The sequence below is a fragment of the Protopterus annectens genome, chromosome 14.part0, assembly GCF_019279795.1.
Source record: "Protopterus annectens isolate FY-2018-M chromosome 14.part0, PAN1.0, whole genome shotgun sequence".
NCBI lineage: Eukaryota > Metazoa > Chordata > Ceratodontiformes > Protopteridae > Protopterus > Protopterus annectens.
This window is the reverse complement of record NC_056748.1, coordinates 144,001,278-144,026,704: the sequence shown is the minus strand read 5'-3', so window position 1 is coordinate 144,026,704 and position 25,427 is coordinate 144,001,278. Positions and strand designations below refer to the sequence as shown.

The following is a 25,427-nucleotide window of genomic DNA, read 5'->3' as shown; positions in this document are numbered from 1 at the left end:
CTGATGTCAGTAAAAGTTAATAACTGTATTTCTTGTGGGAAGCAAATACCTCATAAGGATTTCCACTCCTATTGTATTCCATGCCTAGGCCCTGACCACAACGTCACTGGTTGTTGGTTTTGTGCTAGGTTTAACAAGTGCACTATTAAACGTCTGTTTGATTTTGCCCGACATTATTTTGGTAGAAAATTCAATTACACCATGCCATCAGAAATTCCGATGACCGCAATGCATAAAAAGCACAAGGACAAGGACAGGCATCCAAGGCCCAAAACTGACGACGAGGCCTCTTCTAGGCCAGTCGCCAGTTCTCCAGTTTTCAGCAAGGCGCCTACGCAGCCCCTGACGACCGCTTCCACAGAACCACAGACTGCATCCGACTCCCACGTGGAGCTGACTGGGCCTTCGGATGCACTAGGCCTTCAGCTTACCTATCCTACACCTACTGAGGGAATCGAAGTAGCTGAGCAATCCACAGTTACAGAGGGTGCTTTCAGACCTACCCAGTTAACCATTAAACCCTCTGTTAAGTCTAAGCCCCTCTTAAAAGCAAAGAAACAGATACAACCCTCTCCAGGACAGGCTTCCATGCCTAAGAAACAAATGCTAAAAATGGCCGAGGACCTAATCACCCTGATCAGGGGGTCCCATCCCCCTCCTGATAAAAGGCCCAGACAGGATGCAGACTATGAATCTTCTGACCAGGTGTCCATTTCTTCTGACTCTTCCTCTGACCTAGGTTTCTCTTTACCCCCTTATGAGGATTCTGATGCTGAGGAATCAATTCCGTCAGCCTCCCCGCCTGAGGATTATTCCTTTGGGGAGACCTTACATACCATGAGGGAGCATTTCCATTGGGAAGGTCAGGATTATTCATAATCCAAGAAAAGGCTCAGAGACTTCCTTTTTATTGCCTCAACACAGACCCCTTGCTATCCCGCCAGTTCTTGACATTGTGGATGATGTGTACACTGAATCCAGTTTGAACCCTGATTCCTTACCTCCAGTCCCAGTTAAACCAGATAGATATTGCAGAGTCCCTGACTCTCACATGTTTCTGTACAAAAGCCCGGTTGCTGACCCTGAAACTATTTCTCAGGGACCCAAAGGGATTAAGGCTTTATCAGCAAAAAACCCAGTTCCCTCTGACAGAGATTCCAGAGCTTTAGTCAGATGGGGAAAGAAGGTATATACGTCTGCAACTTTAGCAATGAGGGCCTTGAATTGCCAGTTTCACATGCTAAAATATCACCAATTTTTGATGTCTCAGTTGAAACAAAAGATGCTTCCAGATTCAGATCCTCCTAACTTAAAAGAAATGCAGGATTTATTGCATGCAGCTGAACAAGTGGGAAAACATACTTTGCAATGTGTGTTTGATTCCTTAGAGGCCTCCTGTAGAGCAGCAGTTACAGGCTCTGTCATTAGAAGGCATGCTTGGTTAAAAGAACATACATTACCAGATCATGTTAAGGTAAAATTATTGGACGGACCTTTGCAGCGGGATGTGCTTTTTGGAGTTAAGGCAGAGGAGGTATTAAAGAAGATGGAGCAAAATCCATGCAAACGGTGAAAGATTTCTTACAGGTTCAGTCTCCTCGTTTTAGCAGAAATTGGCCAACAAAGAATTGGTCCTTTCCAGTCACAGACAGACCTCAAAGGGGCAGATACAGACGTCCAAGAGGTAGAGGTCAGACACAAGGCTCTTACAGGCCTCGACAGTGGGGCACACCAGGCCAGAAAGAAGGAGAAGACAGGCCTCAATCTTATAAAACACAGACTCAATGACTTTCCACTACAGCTGCCAAACAGTTCTCTCTTGGCAGCCCCCTTAGGAGGAAAACTGGCACTTTTCTATCACAACTGGCATTGCATCACCAAAGACAAATGGGTTCTCAACATTGTATCTCAAGGTTACAGGTTCCATTTTCACACCCTGCCAAGGCTAAAAGGAATGCCACATCTGCCACCGAATCAATGGGCAGAGGCTCAAACACAAATTACAGCACTCATGGACATGAGAGCTATTCAAAAGGTACCACCACAGGAACAAGGACAAAGATTTTACTCAAGAATTTTTCTGGTTCCCAGAAAGGACAAAGCCTGGAGACCCATTCCGGACCTTTCTACACTAAACACTTACCTGGATGTACCGAAATTCAACATGTTGACACTACAGCAGCTTCTTCCCATGCTGGGCAAGAAAGCTTGGCTCGTGACATTGGACCTCAAAGAGACATACCTGCATGTCCCTATCAGACAAAACTGCAGAAGATACCTCAGGTTTCTAGCTGGTTCAATGCATTATCAATTCTCTGCACTGCCCTTTGGCTTATCTACTGCACCCAGGGTCTTCACAAAGTGCCTGGCACCTGTAATTGCATTTTGTAGGCAAAAAGGAATTCAAATTTATCCATACCTGGATGACTGCCTGATTCAAGCAGAGAGCAAGGATATTCTACTAAAGGATCTGGCATACGTAAAAAAGTTATTAAGTTGCCTGGGGTACACAGTAAATGAAAAGAAATAAAAACTCGTGCCCTCACAACAGATAATATTCCTGGGTGCCAGCTTGAACACAACGGCCCAGATGGTTTATCTCACGCCAGACAAGCAAGGAAAACTGACTCAATATTTTCAATTAATGGCAACAAAGACCCAACTCCCTGCAATAAAAATTCTGCAGGCCTTGGGCTACATGGCATCTTGCATACTACTAATTCCATATGCCAGACTGCATATGAGGAAACTTTTGGAAACAGTTATACCACTAATTCCTTGCCTACAACAGGAGTTTTGATGGTGGGCACAAGCTTGTCACCTAAACAAGGGGCAGTCTTTCACTCAACCCACAGCCAGGCAAACACTGACAACAGATGCATCGGATTACGCCTGGGGAGCACACATGGCAGGAAAATGTATCCAGGGCGAGTGGCCCACAGAACAAAGACATCTCCACTTCAACCAAAAAGAGATGCTGGCTGTACAAAATGCTATTATAGCTTTCAAGGACCTACTGCATCCAGGGCAATTACTACTAAAGGCAGACAACACCACAGTTATGTGGTACATAAACAAGCAAGGGTTCACACACTCCTACCCCCTCTGCAGACAAGCCATGACCTTGTGGAACACAGCTCTAAACTACCAAGTTCATCTGCAAGCACAATTCCTGCCAGGAGAGAAAAACACACTGGCAGACGACCTAAGCAGAAACATTATGGACCCACATGAATGGGAACTGAACCTGCAAATATTCAGAATGATAACACAAAAATGGTGGAACCCAGACATAGATCTTTTTGCTTCCCCAAAGAACTGCCAATTACAGAAATTTTGCACAAGGAGCTACCATCCACAAGCATGGAAAGTGGATGCCCTCTCATTCAGCTGGAAAAAACTACAAGTATACGCCTTCCCTCCTTTACCTCTCCTTCCAAAGGTACTCATAAAAGCCAGGCAGGAAGAGCCAAAAATGATCCTGATTGCACCAGACTGGCCACGCCAGCACTGGTACCCAATCTTAAAGAACTTAACACAAGAACCACCCTGGATTTTGCCTCAAATCCCACAGCTGCTGACACAGCACAACAATCAGATACTTCACAGCCAGCTAAAGACCTTAAATCTAGCTGCATGGAAAATTCCTTAGCCAAGCAAGCAATGCCTCTCTCCAAAGCTGCTATGGATGTCATTCTGGAGGCCAGAAGGCCAAGCACCAGGAAAGCATACTCGGATAAATGGAAGAGATTCTGTGCCTGGAACCAAGCACACAACCTTGACCCTCTTGTCCCAAACATTCCTCAGGTACTGCAATACGTAACTGAGATGCTGGACAAGGGCCTCTCTTTTTCATCCATTAAGATCTACGCCTCAGCTATCTCTGCTCATTACAACACGGATCCACCAATTTTTTCTAATCCTTTGCTCAAACAATACCTCAGAGGGGCTAAAAACATAAGACCGCCCCGTAGAGCACCCACACCAACTTGGGACCTCAACTTTGTTTTGGAAAAATTAACTTTACCTCATTTTGAGCCAGCTAACACAGCAGTATTAAAATACATCTCTTGGAAAACTGCTCTGCTACTGGCAATGACATCAGCACGAACAGTTTCAGAATTACAGGCGCTAATGGCAGTGGAACCTTTCCTCATCTTCCACCAGGACAGGGTGTCTTTACGAACTAACCCTACGTTTATGCCAAAGGTGGTATCAAGTGTGGCTCTAAACCAAACTATTCACTTGCCAACTTTCTATCCAAACCCACAGAACAAAGGGGAGAGACTACTACATTATTTGGGCATTCACAGACTGTTACGCTTCTACTTGGACAAAACCAAAGCTTTCAGAAAAAACAAACAATTATTGGTAGCATATGCTGCAGGAGCACAGGGAAAAGCCATTTCAAAGCAGACTATTTCAAAATTGATAGGACACTATACATTTCTGCTATACCCACCATGGAAAACCTGTACCTAGCAGCATCAGATCTCACTTCACCAGGGCAACAGCCACTTCAACTGCCTACCTCAGAGGAGTGCCTACCAAGGATATTTTGGAAGCAGCCACATGGAGTTCTGTGCATACTTTCACCAAACATTACCATTTGCCTTTATACTCCAAATCCAGAGCTGGCTTTGCCACTGCTGTACTGCAGGGCCTTATAGCCACCCCTAATGCTTTATAGATCCAGCCTCCCTATCTCAGCTTTGGGACATCACCCAAGTGTGATGACTGCAGCTGTGTAACACGATGAACATAGTACAGTTTTGTACCTACCATAAATGTAGATATTCGAGTGTAAACACTGCCGCAGTCCAGGTTACCCTCCCTCCTTCCCCTCTTACTTTCTGGTACTTACCTAGGGCATCTACCCTTTATTACCTATGGGGAGTATTTGCTGGTAACTAAAAATGGTTGTTTGCTTTGCCTTTGTATTTTTATTAGCAGTTTGAATTGCCTACCTATTTGGGGGCACCTGACATCTGGGGCAAGAAAAACTGAAGAAAATGGCATTGGCTGCATCTTTTATACCCCTGCTGCACTGACGTCAGGGAGGAGGTGACAGCAACCGACGCCGGACCAAGACTTTGGAAATCTGGCCGACTGTGGGACCGCCTGACGGCAGGATAACCCAAGTGTGATGACTGCAGCAGTGTTTACACTCAAACATCTACATTTATGGTAGGTACAAAACTGTACTTTTTCGCATCTGGGAGAGAAAGAAAGAGATAGGACAAACACACAGGTGCTAGCATGTATTTCCTGCAAGATTAAACCTAATTCTAAAACAGGTAAAGTCTGTGGCTGTAGCTGTTTGTGTGGGGTGACTGTCCATTATATATAGGGGTTACATCCCTTTTTGGAAAGTATATGTAGTTTTAGGTGCTCGTTGTGAGATAAAATGATTTGGATAATTTCAAAATGTATTTAGTTTCGTGTTGATTTCTTATTTATTCAGTCCAAAAAATTGGAAAATGTGACATGGAATAAAACAGATGAACAGCAGCAATTGCATACAAGATTAGCCTATCGAGCATCAATGTATGCATGTAAAATTGCTATGCAGAATGTATGAAAATAATAGCTTAATACCAGGATGACTGCCACATCAATTTTATCATGGAATGTTAATAGCGTTGTAGGTATAGATAAAAGGCAGAGTACTGAATTATATTAAGCATTATAAGTTGCAAAGAGCAGTGTTACAGGAGATGCATTTGATTAGACATGAGCATGAAAATTTAGCAAAGAATGAATATTCAGCAGAGTATCAGATAGATAAAGGGAGAAGGTAGTAATACTAATTGCAAGATTTGCTCCAGCAGTGATAGAAGAGGACAACATAGTCAGCATTGGTAGAGTTGTGGTAGTTATTAGCAAGGAAGGAGGATTATACTGGTGTGTTATTTACATTCCATAAAAACTAGTATTACGGAACTTAAGTGAGTTTGTGGAGACATAGTTAGCTTTGCATAGGGAATACTGTTTGTGTATGGGAACTGGAACCTGATTTGCTGTAATGATAATGTATCAGATTTCTCTAGAAGGGAATATATAGCAAAACAGGGTAGAGGACTTATTGTGAATACTCACAATGAGAAATATGATTTTTACTAGCAAGAGTACACTCAGAATTTACATATTATTCCCCACTGTACAAAAAAATCGGATAGACTTGATAGAAATTATACTTCTTTGGAGCATGAAACACACCCAATAACAGTTTCAGATCATGCACCAATAAAGACTATAATGAACTTGACGGATAAGAAAAATGAGACACACTGTCTCTTACCTGTTTATCTGTTAAATAGATATGAGTTTATGGAATGGGTAGGGGAAGTGATTCAAGAGTAACTTGGGAAGATAGATGTTCATTGGTTTACATTAAGCAACAGGAATTATTTACTGTGGTAATCACATGTTAAAGTATTGCAGAGGAAGGGGAAACTCAGAAAACAAGAAAAAAAATCAATTTCTGAGTGCTACATGGAAAATAAGGAAGTATTTAGATAGTATGAGGTTTAGGAAGGCTGCTGGTAAGTAGGTACTTAGTAAGCAAAAACTCAGCGCAAAGACTTGGGCAGCAGAAAGGGTTGTTGCCAACATTAAGGAGCTTATGACATGCTATGTAATCGGAGAGTCTATGGAGGCATTAGAGATATTTCAGAAATTCAGTGCAGACCTTATAATGTAGAGAAGTGGGGAAACCAAGCAAAAGCACAGAAGGCAATGTTTATGGAAGAATTAACTGTGCCAATGGTAGTGGAAGATGAGACTTGGTAATTAATAGCTCAGATAGGAATGGATTAGATAAATTGGTGATGTATTGTCAAGCAACAAGAAATTGTCCAGGAATAGATGGTATCCCTATGGACGTTTGGAAGTTAGGAAGAGAGAACATAATAAGGTTTTATTTAACAGTATTTTAAAAAGAGCAGGACAGTAGCTGTGTCATGGAAGACAGCTGTAGTGGTTGCATTACCGAAAGAGAGAAAGACTGAGAGAAAGGACCTATCAGACCCAGCTTTATATTGATCAGTGTGGATTTTGCATCATGATTATAATGTTATATCTTGTTTGTACTAGCTAAGAGAATGATATTTCCAGAATTAGTAGATGTGGATAAGTGCAATTTTGTGGAGAGGAGGCAAACATTTGACAACACTAATAGAACAATGATGATCCAGAGAGAAGAAGTCTAAAAATGCCACTAATGTTGGGATGGTCTTGATGCAGAGAAGGCATTCAGTAAGGCCAGCTTGGGATTTTCTGCTGGACCATGAAAGCATTTCCATTTCCTGACAGAATAATAGTGTTAATTAGGAACTTATAGGAAGGGTCCAAATCAAGAATTCAGGTAAGGGGGTTCAAGACTGAGATGATGCTTGAACAGCGATACCAAACAAGGTTGACTTCTTTCTTGTTTGTTTACTTTATACTTGGATTCACATTCCAAAGACATGCAGTAGGGGAATTGGGCACTCTAAACTGGCCATAGGATAGGTCTGTCTGTGTGTCTATGTCTGTGTGTGTGTGTGTGTGTGTCTGTGTCTTTGTGTCTGTGTGTGTCTTTGTGTGTGTGTCTTTGTGTCTGTGTGTGTGTCTTTGTATCTGTGTGTGTGTGTGTCTGTGTGTGTGCGTGTCTGTGTGTGTGCGTGTCTGTCTGTGTGTGTGTCTGTGTCTATGTCTGTGTGTGTGTCTGTGTCTATGTCTGTGTGTGTTTGTGTCTGTGTGTGTGTTTGTGTCTGTGTGTGTCTTTGTGTGTGTGTGTCTGTGTGTGTCTTTGTGTGTGTGTGTCTGTGTCTGTGTGTGTGTCTGTCTCTGTGTGTCTGTCTGTGTGTGTGTGTGTCTGTGGTATGGCAGAATCACCATGGCAGGGCTAGCCACTCAGTGCTGTGAACACTGGCTCTAGATGGTCACTGTTGATGTCACACCCTGAGACCATGTGCAAACATGGGACAAATGAGGAAATGGATGGAGCGATGGGGCTCTGAAGGCTGAATTATAGTTCATATTCTACTCTGTGTGACAAAGCAAAGGCTGAAGCGGAATACATAAACTGTTCTTCCATGGGAGGCAAGGCACCACCATCCGTATTTATCACCAAGTTTGCTGTATCTCAGGAGAAGAAAAGAGTCTGACAGCAGTGTCTCCATGGACTCGTGTACACTTTAAGAACTTTCACGTTATTAACCAAATGACATCTGGTCTCTGTAAAGGAACACAACAGATGTTCACTGAAGAACATTCTTTTTAACCTTGTGAAGCAGGCATTTATTCTGACTATAAACATTACAGGTACTTTGTACTACTTTATAAAAGCTACTTATCCTTTTGCAGTGGTCAGTGGTCATAGCGTCATTTTTGCATGCAGTGGTCATAGCTTCATTTTTGCATGCAGTCATGGAAGCAAGTGACGTACAAGTACAAATGCTAAGCAACATTATGCATTCAACTAACGTTTGTTGCATCTTAAAAAGTTGGTTTGTTTTGAAATAATTTTTATCACTCTGACACATTAATGTGGTTTGATTACTAGAAGAAAGTAAGGTGCTCGCAATTCCTTGAAAAATGTTTGTCTATAAAGATATTTGGAAATCTACATTTATTCAGACATTCGTGGAAGATAAGTAACCAACCCGTAAAAAATAAAATTGTTTAATCACACTGGTTCAATGTGCCACATAAGCATTTTAAAATACTATTAACCTGCAAGCCATGCTGTAGTACATACAGACACATAATTCTGTTTCATTAGACTTCAGAACTGAAACATGTGCATATCTGTTTTTCCAAAGTAATGTACATATTTTACTTTGCGGAGGCTTGTAGATGTCCTTTCTATATATAATCATTTCTGTTTCACTAGGAGTTTTTGGCATGACTACTATTCTGCTTGGGGGGGATGGGGGACTACTTTCTTGGAATGTGCTGTGAAGCTGGTACACAGTACAGACATGGGGGGTATGTAAGGTGGCTGCTGTACTGCTTAATGCAGAAAGTTGTTTATTTTACTAGTGATGCATCCTAATGTTTTAGAGTCATTCACTCTTCTGATATTTGTTTTGCACTGTTCTGGGCTGAATCTTTTCTTGAAAGGATGTCAGTCCGTCATGATTCTAACAAATTATTGTAAACTGAATGGTGCAGGGTCTCACTACATGAACATATGTGATTTTGTTTTGATATATGACACCCTAATTAAACTGGAAGAGCAGTGAAATGCTGCTACATGAACTGGAAAGTAAACGAGAGTAAACCCCTAAGGAAAGTAAAGAAAATTGCCTTTTAAAATGCAGACTGTATTTTTCTTAGTGTATGGATCATAATACTCTTAGCACATGAATCATAATACTCTTAGTGTATGGATCATAATACTCTTAGCATATGAATCCTAATACTCTTAGCACATGGATCATAATACTCTTAGCACATGGATCATAATACTCTTAGCACATGAATCCTAATACTCTTAGCACATGAATCATAATACTCTTAGTGCATGAATCATAATACTCTTAGTGCATGGATCATAATACTCTTAGTGCATGGATCATAATACTCTTAGCATATGGATCATAATACTCTTAGCATATGGATCCTAATACTCTTAGCACATGAATCCTAATACTCTTAGCACATGAATCCTAATACTCTTAGTGCATGGATCATAATACTCTTAGCACATGGATCATAATACTCTTGGCACATGGATCATAATACTCTTAGCACATGGATCATAATACTCTTAGCACATGGATCATAATACTCTCAGCACATGAATCATAATACTCTTAGCACATGGATCATAATACTCTTAGCACATGGATCATAATACTCTTAGCACATGAATCCTAATACTCTTAGCACATGAATCCTAATACTCTTGCCTCTTTGTTATTTCTTTCTTTGAACCAGGATGATGTGTACATGTATGGAGGCAAAATTGAAAGCAATAATGGAAATGTGACTGATGAACTCTGGGTTTTCAACGTCATCACTCAATCGTGGACTGCAAAGACTCCAACACTCCCAATGCATGGCCACCAGTATGCAGTACAAGGTCATTCTGCTCACACCATTGAAATGGACAACGGTGATGTCATTATGGTGGTCATTTTTGGATACTCAGCTATTTATGGTTACATCAGCAATGTGCAGGAATACAACATTAGTAAGTATTCACTTCTTTATAATATGAATTAGTCAGATAGCAACATGTTGTTAAATGTGCACATTTTATTGAAGAAAGTTGTTTGTTCTTCTGAGTCATACTTTAAAAGCTTTCATACAATCTTCCTTCAGCACACAAATGTCCTTGAATCTTTATTTGTATTTGCAGGTTGATCTCATTGCAGTGCAGGTGGAAGTGATAATTTATATTGATACTGATTACAGACGTCAAATCCATGTTTGCAAAGACAGAAGACAACTTTTTGTTTACTTTGAAATAGAAAGTGTTACCAGTTTCAAGAAATTGACAATAGAATAATTTTGTTATCGAAGAAAAATAAATGATAGAAGATTATAATGTTCCTTAGTTTAAAGAATGTTAAATAACTTCATAAAGTTGCATTTGTTCCTGAAAAGTACCTGTAAATGTTAGATCTAACTTATCATTGACAGACTATTTTTCTTGGATACAAAAGTGGAAATAGCTATGGGTAACCTAAGACGAGGATGATTGGAAACTAGTAAACATAATTACTTTATAAAAGATGCTGAGGTTGTCTGTGATAGTCTACAGAAAATGTAAACCCAGCACAAAGTAGTGAACTCATCTCTAATGCCACTAAATATAACATCAAGAGGCTTGTCAGAAAGAATATAAATGATTATAAAATAAATAGTTAGGTCACACAAATTGACATAATCATTAGATGTCTGGTAACATTAGTAAACTGCATTTTACGATTTAATCTTTTTCTATTTACCAAAGTCAGAAAGGTATATATTGTAGCCTGTCTAGTTGGATCTAGCATGTTTAGTAACTCCAGGGAGATCATTATAGCACGCATATAACCAGCTATTAAATATGTTCGCTCATTTTGTAGCCATTGAATAAGCCACTTGAAAGAACATGAGTCCTTACTAGAAAATGTAGCTGTTAAGAAAGACTTCAGGAACAGTCGTTACATTGTTTTTTTACTGGTCACTAAAAAATTACCTCTGGCTGGTCTACAGGGCAGTATCTGAAAAGTTATATCTATAATGATCCACTGGAGTGCTAACTCCCATTTGCGGAACCTAGTACTAATAATAAATGTGAATATTAGAAAAAAAGAGACATACATTACACAGTACTTTCCGAGACAATCGAATAAGCTTTACCTTACAATCAGAAGTTAGTCATTAACTTGTTCCATTGTGTGGTACAAAAATATTATCATGGAATTATGATAGTCAAGCATCTTGAAAGAAAGTAGGTCATAATCCTAGCAACTGGACCTTACAGAAAGGTAAGGCTAAATGCAAATATACATGCATGTGATATGCGGTTTCAGTTTGTAATGTCAGTAGTTTATTTTGTGAATAGCTACAGGAGCTGTTCTGTTTTGCACAGCTCGTTTCATTGAAAGTTTTGAAGGGGAGTTCTATGTCTTCAGACCACTATGGCAAACAAAGTCTGATTGCTGCCTTTTGGCTTCTCCTTGCAGCATATGTCAGAGTGAGAGAAAAAGTTTTTCCACTATACAGCACTCTGTGCATTCAGTTGGGGGGGGGGGGGGCATGCTGGTACTGCAGAACCAGGGGACATGAGGTAAGCTGCTTCAATCCCCTAAGTCTAATTGCCTTGAGAGATGGGGTTCCAAATGAGGCGGTGAAAGTCCTGTAAAAGATCAAGAAGCCTAGCACCGAAAAGACAGAATGGAAAATGTTTGTGTAGATATTGTTGCTGTAATATTTTACCCCAAACCTGCACAATTTTCAGCATCCTTCAGTACTTGATGGAGCTCTTGTCTAAAGGCCTCTCCTGTCTATTTTTAAAGGTACATCTCTCGACTGTCTCTACTGCCTTATAGACAAGGCAGCGCTCACCTCTAAGTAATGTCTAAGAAGCACACAGTCGATGATGTCTTTCCATATAATTCATTTTCCAAGTCTATGATTTTTCCAGGAGGAATCATTGTCATTTCATCTTCTTTCATGTAGCTTGTTTAAAGATTGCAGAATGTAGTATTGTGGTCAATAGTGGTCAGATCACTGAGGTTTTAGTGGTACCGTGATCTCCCTTGAGTGCTTAGACATGCCCATTAACATTAAAGGGCTACAGAATATGTTTCTCTAACTTTGATAGATGTATAGTGGCCAAAGCTACAGTTGTTGTTTACCATTGTCCCTAGGGTTTTCAGTTTATTGTCATTTCTGTTTGACATTTATTTTATCGTAACTTATCTCCTTTTTACCAGTCTATTCATGCTGCATTTTGACAGTAAATCTAAGGTTATTGCCCTTCTGTTTTACCCCCAGTTGCCAGTTTGCTCCTGTTATTCTTCCCTTCTTTGCTCCTCAGGCCTTGATGGCTATTGTGAGGTTTCCCTCTAAGGTAGAAGGCTATAGGCAGAGCTGAGTATGTGCCACTTGAGTGAGAGGAACAGGAGATCTGGGCTGTTGTATTGCTGTTAGGCTAAGGGATTAATCTCCTCGACTACCCCCCTTTGCAGTCCAGAATATATCTTCAAGTGAAGATGTGTAGGGACAGGTGGGGGGTGCAGTGTAAAGACATCACCTACCTATGTGGTGATATCACATCAAGACTAACTTCCTCCTGAAGTGCAAACATGTGACAGTGGTCTCCAGTGTCCATTGATATCTCAACCCATATGTTCACTTCCAGGCATGCAGCTCCCATACATTCCTCAAGAAGAAGCCCACCAGGCATAGCCTGTTTTCATTCCTTTCTCTCTCTTGTTTGCATATCCTTTCCCTGGGTGTCTATTCAAACCCAGGTCATCCTGGTCACTATATCTCTGTGGACATGACAAAGACAGTCAACACTATTTGCCACTTATGCATTTTTGTAGGTCATTTTGGGTAACTAATATCTTTAATTGAAATGATTGTGTTACCCAGTTTGCAGTCATTAGCATGTTTAGGATTTCAGAATTCTTTGAGCATTTTTTGTCTGAGAAAAATGCTTCCAAAAGAAGTGGCCACAGTACCGAGCCCTGTGGGGTACTACTCCTTGACCTTCTGTCTTTCAAAGATGAAGTGGTTCCTGAGATTAGGGCAGGATCTAACACTAGATGTAGGCAGCTGCCCAGGTCCCATGTTGGCTGGAGGGGCAACTACAAAATAAAAATCTTCTGTAAGTTAATCACGCTGAAGACTTTTGTAAACACAGTAGGACTTTAGGACCTAATGAGAGACTTTCTGTAAAGAACATCAAGTCCCATAAACTTCAGTCTTAGGATGTTGTCCTAAAATAAGCCATGGAGACTTGACTTGGGACTTCAGAGCAGCCAGTGATTGGAGATTTAGATATACAGATCCATTCCCTTAATCCGTATCCAGCAAGAAATTGTAGCTATTGGCCGTTTGGGCAGTTTTTTCCATCTCTTTCAACATTCTGGTTTAAAAGCTGCACTTGCACTTGTTTCCCACCTTTCCTGTAACTAGTCTAGTCCAGATACAGATTTGCTGTATCCTGGACTGTTTGTAAGCTTCTGAGCCCCGCAAGCCTTTCTGTGTTGGAGGAAACCCTTCTAGCTTATCAGTGGGAGTGGTAAGCACTAGGTAGCCTGTCTACCATGAAAGGAGAGGTTCTTGGCCCAGAAATTGTAGTTTATTGACCATTTGGACAGTTTGTCCGTCTCTTTCAACTTTCTCGTTTAAAAGACCACATCTGCGCTTGTTTCCCATCTTTCCTGTAACTAAGAAATGAAACAGTATGATGACCCAGAAGGAAAAACAATAAAGCATCGACCGAAGCTGCTACAGGAAACACAAGTTTAGTCCACAAGCCACAAACAGTTCACACTGTTTGTGGCTTGTGGATTAAACTTGTGTTTCCTGTGGCAGCTTCGGTCTATGCTTTATTGTTTTTCCTTCTGGGTCATCATACTGTTTCATTTCAAGGTTGTTTATCGTTTTAGTGACTGGGTTAACTTTATTCATTTCCTGTAACTAACCTACTGGGTAGCACTAGAAATCCTTAAACTGATACAAAGCTTCTAGCTTAGAAGAGAGACTTTGGAGTGATTAAGTATCAGTTTTCTGTACTTTCTTGCTGCACTTAACTGTTTTCCTCCTAAACACAGATTTCCAGCATTTATTTTGATTTAAAAGCTTGTTTTTTGTACATATTGTACTTATTTGACTGCCTGTACTTTTAAAAAGTTGTTTTTTGGTTAAATAATTTGTTTAACTGTTGTAGACTGCACACTAAAGTGCGATAGCCTTTTCTGATCATTTGTAGTTGTTTAAAACTGTTTTAAGTGTATTTTTTTTTACTGTTTTCCCTTATCTTTAAAAAAAAAAAAAATTCCGTGTTTCCCACCTTTCTAAGCTAGTATAGTCCAGTTTTCAGGCTAGTGCTGAATTCAGGGCTGTGATACTAGCTTCTGAGTTGCCCATACCTTACTTGGATAGAAGGAAGTTTCTCTGTTCACCTGTGAGAGAGGGGAGCTTTGAGCAACCTATCTGTCCCTGGAAGTGTGGTTCCAGCCCTGAAGTTAGTAGTTTATTGGCCATTTTGGACTAATTTCTATCTCTTTCATTTCCCTACTATAAAAACCGCGTTTGCATGGTTTTGCGCACCGGGCAGTGCCGGTTAGCTACAGTTAAATTATTCCTGGCTCCACTAAGTCTCCTCTTCAGTTTTTCTTTTGAAACTAGTCTAACTCTCACCCTAAGCACTCAGAAAGCATCTTACAGCCCAGCACTTGCTCAGACCTAATAGCAAGCAGTAATATTCCCTGGCACTGATTGCCCAGCAGGGTAAGGCTCTTTATTCACCCCTCACCAACCAAGTGACTAAGCAGCTCACCTTACTATTCGGGCATGACCAAAGGGCAACTTCAGGTGCATTCTCCAGTCTGGCTGGTGAATCTGGGTATCCTGAGGCAATGTTACAACTGCCTCATGTACACAGATAACCCTCTCCTCCTACCACAAAACACATGAGAGAGATGTAATTATACAGCCAGACTGGAAGCTAAGCTGTCTCCACCCAAGACTGGAACAGACAGTCAAGAGGAGAAGGTTAACACTTGCACCACACCTCCAGCTGCACACAAACTTACTAAAACAGCACTGGGCAAAAAATACACAAAGTCATACTCGGAGGCTCTAAAAAAAACCTGCAAAAGCATCAGAGACCTCCAGAGCAGACACCCAAACAACCTACACCTCCCGTCACAAACCAGACAACACATAAAACACAAAATCAGTGTGCCGCACAATCATAGCCCTTAAGGCAAAATAACATATCTAATACACTAGTAATAGGTGACTCTATAGTCAGGCACACTGATGTCCCACTCATTAGGCTGGACAAGCAGAAGGTTACTTTTAGCTGCCTGTCAGAAGCCAGAATTCGCCACGTAACACAAACACTCAGGTCACTCCAGAACAAGTACAAATATGACTCTGTCATTGTTCATGTTGGTGTGAATGACCTGAGACATACCTCCCTGGACTACAATAAAAGAGACATGGAAGAGCTCTCTGATCATGTAGCCCAGGCTGGTATGACCCTGACCGTGAGTAGCATCCTGACCTCACCAAGAATGATACCTCAGTATAAAGAAAAAATGATCAGTTTCAACAATTTGCTAAGCTTCTGGTGTCATTCAAAGGGGATCCAGTGTCTGTCAGCCTGGGACGACATGCTCAACAAGTCGTGTTGCTTCGCAAGAGACGGCTTGCACATATCACCGCTAGGCTTTTGAATACTGGCCAATGCTCTTGCTGCCCCCGTAGTGCCTTTTTTATTCAAGGCTCAAAGCTCAAACCCACCTCCGTAAACAGCATGTATAACAAAAAACTGTGGGTTATGCTACTCAATGCCAGGAGTTTAAATCTCAAAATGCACGCGCTCAAAGCACTCCTCAGTATGGAGAAAGTCGACATCTGTGCAGTAACTGAAACCTGGTTCAAGGCTCCAGAGAGCATCCCAGCACTACTGGGCTACAACTCATACCACACATTTCGGCCACAGGACACGGACTGAAACACAAAAGGAGGGGGTGTATCCATATTCATCAAGGATACCTACACCTCCAGGTTAGTGGTGCAGCATGATACCTCTGAGATCATCCATGTGCAACTAACATTGGGAAAATCTGTAATGCAAATTGTGGCCTGGTACAGATTACACTCCATGACCCAGGACCACCACTCCACCTTTCTGGAGACACTGGAAAACATGAAGGTCCTACCGAACACCCTGATATTGGGCAATTTCAACTACCCTACCATTCACTGGGAAAACTACTGGAGTACAAACTCCCAGGCCCAGCACTTCCTGGAATTCATCAACTCAAATGCCCTGGATCAGCTGGAAAACTCCTCTGCCAGAGGTGAAAACATATTGGACCTGGTCATCACCAACATGGGCGACAGGTGTTCCACACCGGAGGTCAACCTGTCAATGGTTAGATCAGGCCATAAACTAATCACTCTGGATGTCCACACCCCACCACCCCCAACTAAGGAAACCACGGTAAAAAACTTTTCTAAAGCAAACTTCACCTTACTTAAGACAGATGTGATAAGTTTCACAGCCCCCAAGCTAAAGGATAACGCTGCCCAAGATGCAGAAACCTTTACAAATGCACTCTATGAGCACCTACAAGGATGCATGGATCATGCCATCCCTAACAAAATCAAGACTCAGTTCTCTAAGAGAAGGAAACCAGTTTGGTGGACCCTTGCAATAAACAGGCTATACAATAGAAGGAGGAAACTAGTTCAGAAAAAAAGCAAATCCCAAGAAGGAAAGACATCCCTGATCAGTATCAGTAAGAAACTAAGGTCCCTCATGAAATCATCTAAGGCTAACTTCAAAATAAAAATAGCCAAGGATTCAAAAGATAACCACAAAGCCTTCTTTAGCTATGTTAAGAATCTAAGTGGCAACTCGCAGATATGCACTGAACTATTGCAAAATAGCACAAAATATACTGAACCTACTGATATCACCAACATCCTGGCAGATAGATTCAGTGCAAACTTCACCCCCCCCTCACCTCCAAAAGGGCCCACAACAATACCGTAAAAGTGTAGTGTCCCAAAAATCACAGACGCACAGGTGAAAACAGCCATTTCAAAAGCCAAAAACACAGCATCAGTGGGAACAGATGGTGTCCCAGGCTGTGTCTTGCACGAACTACAGAATGAACTACCCCCCACCTAAACATGCTGTTCAACTGCAGCCTCTCCACAGGCTACGTGCCCATAGAATGGCACACAGCAACAGTTATTCCTCTCCACAAAGGAGGGGCCACAACTGACCCTGGTAACTATCGCCCCATAAGCCTGACTAGCCTGGTCTGCAAGGCTATGGAGCGCATCATCATGGAACCCATTAACAAAGACATTGGGAACCTCCAAACACTTGACCCGACCCAGTTCAGCTTTGTTAAGGGCAGATCAGGCCTACTAAACCTGGTTGACTTCTTTGAGACAGTCACCAAGGCCATAGACGAGGGAAAGGTGGTTCACACAGCCTACCTTGACCTCGCCAAGGCTTTCGACACCATTCCCCACTCAGGTATTACAGAAAAACTCACCAGCCTGAACATAAACTCCTACATCACAAGATGGTTTGCCAACTGGCTTACAGACAGAACTCGCACGATAAAAATAGCGGGCTCCAGGTCCAACTCTAAACCCGTCACAAGTGGTGTCCCCTACTGTTAGGCATATACTTCTCAGAAGTACAGGCAAACACAGGAGGACTATGGCTAACCAAGTTCGCTGATGACTGCAAACTGGGAGCCATAATTGACTCTCCAGCTAATATGGACATCCTCCAAAAAGGCCTTACTGAGATGGACACCTGGTGACAAAGTCATGGCCTCAAGCTAAATGCCAAAAAATGCATAGTCATCCCATTTGGGAAAAACAAAACACCCACGAATGATCACATAGGTGGCAGTCCCCTTAATACAGAAGAGGTAATAAGAGATCTGGGGACCCATGTAGATAGTAATCTCTCCTTTGACAATCATATTGCCAAAGTAGTTAGGAAATCCTATTATGTGGCCCATCTAATTACTAAAGGGTTTGCATCTAGAAATAAAGAGGTTATAGTGCCCCTCTACTCGTCAATCATTAGACTCGTCATAGAGTACAATGCTCTATTTGGGATGTACCTCACAAGACACTTCCAACAGCTGGAAAGACCACAAAAGTACCTCACCAAGAGGATTACTGGCCTCAAACACATGTCCTATGCAGCCCGACTGAAAAAATTCCGGCTGTACTCAGTGGCATTTCGCTTACTGAGAGGTGATCTCTGCCTGACTTACAAAGCCATGTCCAACTCAGAATTGATGGACATTCTCCACCTAAAGAAATCCACGTCACCGTGAGCCACATGCTCTAGAGAGCTAAAGCTCGCCACAACAATAAATAGAATATGCTGTAGGGATAGATTCCTGTCACAGAGACTCCCCATGCTTTGGAACAAAATTCCAAATTACATCAGGCAGAGCCTCTCACTTACACTCTTTAAGAAGAACCTTTACGAGTGGATGGGTAACAGAAAATACACCCCGGGGATCACTTCATTGGCTCCGCTTGACAGAGGATCAGTTAATTAATCAATGGGGTGGCGAAAGCCGAGACACTTTGGCTAGGCTTATATATGCCCTCTGGCAGATAGCCTAGTTACCTACCTATGAACCTAAGTGGAACAGAGCAGGAGTGAAGCCAAAACTGTGTGTGTGTGTGTGTGTGTGTCTGTATCTGTGTGTGTGTGTAAAATGCCTCAGTTGGAAGGGGAACTGTCTAGTTTAAGTGACTTTGCTCAGAGTCAAGCCCTGAGTCTTGACTATTGGAAAGCAAGTGCCTTAAACCTCCACACCAACTGCCAGGTCTCCTTTAATTTAGTTATTTTGTGTTTGTTTTAAACCACTGAGGATTATCTTTGGTCAGTGTCAGAGTTTTATGGTTGCATTGTCCAGTATCACTGGTGCAGCAGGTAGCACACTTGCAATTGGTGCAAAAGGCTGTGGTTTCTCTTCGAACAACCAGGTAGATTGATTGCTGACACTTGTATACAGCATAAGGGATTTGGTTATGGGATGGTGTGTCCTTCTTTGGACGAGATGCCTAGTAACTATGAAACTGTTATCAGTTTGCCAGCCATTCCCTATTGCATAACACTAGCACACAGTTTTTTTTTTAATTTAATGTAACATAAGCAATTTATTCTTCAAGGACAGCAGGCACTGAATTTGTAGATGAAGCACTTAAATACAAAGTTGTTTGCCAGCAGCAACTTCTTCATTAGTTACAGATAATGTGGAATTATTCAAATGCACGGTGTCTACATATTGATTGATTTTGGTGGATTATAATGAGAGCAGTTTGAGTGGCCCTTTGTGGTTGAAATCTTCTGAAACTGGTAGTTGTCGTTACTGGTTCATATGTTTTGTTTCACTGCTTACTGGAAAAAATGTTCAAAACCATAAATTTAAAACACACTCTAACAGGTGTTGCTGTATTAAATAAAGAAGGTAATTTAATACATTCAGGAAGGTGAATCAGAAATCATGTGAATTTATGCATGGTCCTAAATATGTGTGCAGGGGCCCATGATATGAAAACTCCCCAAAGGTACACTTAAGTTGCCACTGGCCGGGTGTATTTCCTATGAATGTGGGTTCCAATGCAGTTTCAATGAATGTGAGTTTCAAGGGCAGAAAGGTTTACTGTTGCTCATACTAAGTCTGTTCTCTTTGTGAGACTGTATTGCTCTGTTTAGCAAGTGCTTATCAATGCTTGTGCTATAAATGTTGAAAATTTTAAATTAAATACAAATATATGTAATCACTCTAGAAGTAAAGAAGAAAATAATCTGGACACTGTGAAGTGTGTGTGTGTGGGTGGGGGGGGGGGAGGTTGTAGACATGGAGTTAGGGCCCTGAACCATTACCTTGCCTAGGACCCCATTTGACCATGATCTGTTCCTGAACTACCAGGTTAAATCCTTCATCAACAGATGAATATGACATATTGGGGTGACAGACTAAGTTCTGCGTTGTAGGCCTCTTGGACCTGGAGCTGATATTTATAACAGGGCCTATTTATTTGGTGTGGCAGTAGCAATGGATTTCAGACTAAGCTGGGAGAAGAGCCAGCAGGGCCTGTTTAAGACTTGTCAGTCTGAAGCTGTGGCTCCATCAGTCCCCTGGCTAATCCAGCCCTGTAAGATTTATATTCCAGTAGATCCCCATCTTCTGGAACAAACTTCCACTACATGTCAAGCACAGTAGCAGCCTCTTTTTTCCATTTTTATTTTGGGGTCAGATGCCACATTGACATTAGTCCATGTAAATGTATCAGCAAGAGGCCAGAGAGGTTAACAGGAGCACCTGGGTAACTGTATGAGCAGCCTCCCGTTTCTACCAGTCTAGGTTGTATTGACAGACCTCCTTGATGATGATGAAGAAAATGTTGGAATATGAGTTATTGGCTAGGCTTGTAATGGTCTGCAGACTGACTGACTGAATTGTACTTACCTATGAACTAGGACGGTCAGTGCCTTTGCAGATTTGAGCACCCCAACAGTATTTCTGAGATGTTTGAGTTTGGTGGAGAAACTGTGCTGAACAAGGATTTATTTTAATTATCAAAATAAAATGACTCCTGTCATTTCAGAAATACTGTATAATTGCCTTAGTTGATGAAAGTGAACCAGTCTTATTAGGGAGAGTAGTGAACTAGGCAATCAGTCTTACTGGTGAGATTAGCAAACCAGGTAAACAGTTTTACTTGGGAGGTTAGTGAACTTGGCTTGCAGTCTTACTACAGACATTAGTGAACTTGGGAAGTAGATTTTCCAGGGAGATTAGTGAAGAAGGCAAATATTCTTCACTAAGGAGATTGGTGAACTAGGTAACCAGTCATACTTGGGGAAATTAGTGAACTAGGCAAGCAGTTTTACTAGGGAGATAAGTGAACTAGGCAACCGGTCTTACCAGGGAGATTGTCAAAATCTATCCAGTCCTGATGATACATACCTTCTGTTTCTTGGGATCACCAAGGCAATCCCTCCCCAAAGTCACATGCCCAAAACAACATGAGCCAGCATATCTTCTGCTGGTAAGTAATTTACCCAGCCACTGCTAGGTGTTCCCAGTGCTCTGAGTCTAGTAACTTCCCACCCTGTAAGATAACTGAATTTGTCTCAACATTCAAACTTCTACTCCCCATCTGTTTCCTCAGACACGACATAGGTCATCTGAGCTTCATTCCCCTGGGCTGTGAGGCTAGCCTTACAGACTTTTTCCTTGCACTGTTCATACTTCCTCATAGCCATTATCTGCTTTGTACTGTGCGTTCTTAAAAGCTGTTCTTGAATGTATTTCCAATATGAAAAAAACATTCAGTGCTGCATGACGATAAGTTCTTTGTAATGGTAAGTGCTGCGTGACGATAAGTTCTGTGTAATGGTAAGTGCTGCGTGACGATAAGTTCTGTGTAATGGTAAGTGCTGCATGATGATAAGTTCTGTGTAATGGTAAGTGCTGCGTGACGATAAGTTCTGTGTAATGGTAAGTGCTGCGTGACGATAAGTTCTGTGTAATGGTAAGTGCTGCATGATGATAATTTCTGCGTAATAAGTGCTGGGTGATGATAAGTTCTGTGTAATGGTAAGTGCTGCGTGATGATATGTTCTGTGTAATGGTAAGTGCTGCATGATGATAAGTTCTGTGTAATGGTAAGTGCTGCGTGACGATAAGTTCTGTGTAATGGTAAGTGCTGCATGATGATAAGTTCTGTGTAATGGTAAGTGCTGCGTGATGATAATTTCTGCGTAATGAGGCCAGAGAGGTTAACAGGAGCACCTGGGTAACTGTATGGGCAGCCTCCCGATGTTCTTCGTTCCACATTGCTGCAGTCCTTACTATTGGGTAGTCTGCTGTCCAGTCGGCCCGAATACCAGAGTATATGGCTGACGTCGGTCAGGGCGCATTAGACTGACGTCAGTACGTCAGGGTACTAATGCGCATGACCGACGTCATATCCTCAGTCTTTTGCCGCATGGTCGATGCAGAAGCAGTTTTGCGAGTGCAGGTTGGCGTTCTGAAATATTTCGGCCGGAGTTTCAGACCGAATCAGAGTTGGCTAAGTACCCCGTTGGGGAACATTTCGGTTTTTTCTTGCCTCAGTATTTAACCGGATGTCAGAAAAGTGAATAACTGTATTTCTTGTGGGAAACAGATACCTCATAGGGATTACCATACCTTGTGTATACCTTGTTTAGGGCCTGAGCACGGCGTTGTTGGATGCCGCTCTTGTGCTAGGTTTAACAAACGCACTATTAAGAGACGGTTAGACTGTGCCAGGTTAGTGTTTGGGAAGCGTTGCAATTATAAAATGCCGTCGGATGCTCCGATGCCGCTTAGGCCCAAGAAGCGCAAGGACAAAACAGCTTAAGCCTAGGGTTGATGAACCGCAGTCCCGGACGTCGGTTCTTTAGAAGGCTCAGTGGAGCCAGAGGTTTTGCCAGGAGTTTCTTTGGAGTCTCAGGCAGAGACTTTACTGTTACAGGATGTGCCTTCTCAGGAGGTAGGCCAGGCTGAGGGGCTTCTCAGGTAACTGTTCTTCCCTCTCTTCCCAAGGTAGTTAGAGCCTCTCCTTCTGTTGCCAAAACTTCTTTGAGAGGTAGGCCAAGTTCAGCTTCAGTGGGGGCTTCTCCTAGCATTTCAGGTTCTGTGCCTAAGAAACATATGCTTAAAATGGCAGAAGATTTGATTACTATGATTAGAGGTTCTATGCCCCTCCTGATAAGAGGCCTAGGGTGGAACCAGAGTTTGATAGTTTTGAACAGTGTTCAGAGGCTTCTGAGTCTTCTGTGGAAGATTTGCAGGAGTATCCTCCTTATTCTGATTCTGATGTGGATGATTCCACTCCTACAGCTTCTCCTCCTGAGGATTTCTCATTTTCAGAGACTCTGCATTCCATGAGGGAGCACTTTAAATGGGAAGGCCAGGATTACTCTGATTCCAGGAAAAGGCTTAGGGAATTCTTGTTTTGCCCCAGCATAGGCCCTTAGCTATACCTCCTGTGTTGAATGTGGTGGAAGATGTTTTTGCAGAGGCTTCCCTGAACCCTGATTCTTTGCCTCCTGCTCCTGTTAAACCTGATAGGTACTATAGGGTGCCTGAAGCTCATAAGTATCTTTTAAGAGTCCTAGGGCAGACCGAAACTGTTTCTCAGGGACCTAAAGGTGTTAAGGCCTCTGTGGTTAAAAACCCTGTTCCCACTGATAAAGAGGCAAGGGCTTTGGATAGATGGGGAAATAAAGTGTATACTTCTTCCACTTTAGCCATGAGGGCGTTGAATTGTCAGTTTCACATGCTTAAATATCAAAATTATCTCCTTTCACAACTGAAATCTAAGGTGGATGCTTTGGCAGAAGGTATTGAGTGTAAAGAGTTGCTGGATTTAGTTCATGTGTCTGAACAAGTGGGTAAGCATTCTTTGCAATGTGGTTTTGATGCTGTACAGGCCTCCTCGAGGGTGGCTGCCACTAGTTCTGTTCTTCGCAGGCATGCCTGGTTGAGGGATCAGAATTTAGCTGAGCATGTTAAGACAAGGATTTTGGATGCTCCTTTACAGTCTGATGTGTTGTTTGGTTCGCCTGTGGAAGCAGTTTTAAAGAAAATGGAGGACAAAGCTAAGTCTATGCAAACTGTTAAAGATTTTTTGCAGGTGCAGCCACCAAAGTTTAGTAGAAATTGGCCTACTAAGGGATGGACATATCCTGCTTATGATTCCCAGTCTAGGGGTAGGTCTAGACGTGGTAGGGGCAGAGCTCAAGGTTCTTTTAGGCCTAGAACAGGGAGTTCACCTGCTCAGACTTCTGGTGAGGGCAGGGGTCAGTGCCTTCGTAAACAGACCCAATGACCTGCCTTTTCAGCTGCCAGTAGATTCTCGCCTGGCAGCTCCTTTGGGAGGAAGACTGTCTCTTTCAAAGGAAATTGGGATTTAATTACTCAAGACAGATGGGTGTTGGATATCATTCACCACGGTTACAGGTTTTATTTCCATACATTGCCCCTTTCAAAGGCATGCCAGATGTTCCTCCTCCACAAAGGAAAGAGGCTCACAAGCAAATTTCTCTGTTACTCCAAATAGGGGCCATTCAGCCAGTCCCTGTATCAGAAAGGGGCCTAGGATTTTATTCTCGCCTGTTCCTAGTACCAAAGAAGGGGAACACGTGGAGACCAATTTTGGATTTATCTATCCTCAACACTTATCTGGACATTCCCAAGTTCAAGATGTTGGCGTTACAACAGCTTTTACCTCTGCTGGGCAAAGATCACTGGATGGTAACTTTAGATCTCAAGGAAGCTTACCTTCATGTGCCTATAAGACTAAGTTGCAGGAAGTATCTGCGTTTCGAGCTGGAAATTCCCATTATCAGTTCTCTGCATTGCCCTTTGGCTTATCTACTGCCCAGAGTATGCACAAAGGTTCTGGCTCCAGTGATAGCTTACTTCAGGCTAAAAGGAATTCAAATCTATCCTTACTTGGACGACTGCCTGATTCTGGCTCAAGAAAAGGAAGACCTTCTACAGCATCTGGAATATGTTATAGCAGTGCTAAGATGCCTAGGGTATTCTGTGAACGAAATAAAGTCCAGTCTAGTACCCTCTCAAGACATGTGCTTTCTGGGTGTGAGACTGAATACAGCAGCCCAGATGGCCTTTTAACCCCGGACAAACAAAAGAGTCTATCACTTTACTTCCATCAACTATCTCATCAGTCCGTGCTGACTGCAAGGACAGTCCTTCAAGCATTAGGGTTCATGGCATCTTGTATTCTGGTGCTTCCCAATGCCAAACTGCATATGAGGAAGCTACAATGGTATCTCAAAATGTATGGACACAGCACTGCCAGGATTTGGACACTGTCATTCAAATAATACCTTGCCTTCAAAAAGAATTTTTGTGGTGGGCTCAGGAATGTCACCTAAACAAGGGACTCTCTGTGACCCGCCAGAGGCGAGTCAGATTTTAACGACAGATGCCTCGGACATTGCTTGGGAGCTCATCTAAATGGAAAGTGGATACAAGACAAGTGGCCTGCCAGACTACAGCATCTACATATCAACATGAAGGAGATGTTAGCAGTCCAGTTTGCATTAATGGCTTTCAAGGAGTTACTTCTTCCAGGGCAGGTGTTGATTCTAACAGACAACACAACTGTCATGTGGTACATCAACAAGCAAGGGG

At 42.1% G+C, this 25,427-nt stretch overlaps 1 protein-coding gene across 1 annotated transcript in view; it reads left to right on the top strand.

The window, feature by feature from the left end:
• The window catches only part of ATRNL1 (attractin like 1), a gene marked incomplete in the record, with an annotated part of 6,064,901 nt that overhangs the window by 1,874,417 nt on the left and 4,165,057 nt on the right, over window positions 1–25,427 (top strand). The window contains 1 exon segment of the mRNA XM_044055896.1: window positions 9,928–10,183. Within this exon segment, the coding sequence (XP_043911831.1) occupies window positions 9,928–10,183 (256 nt within the window).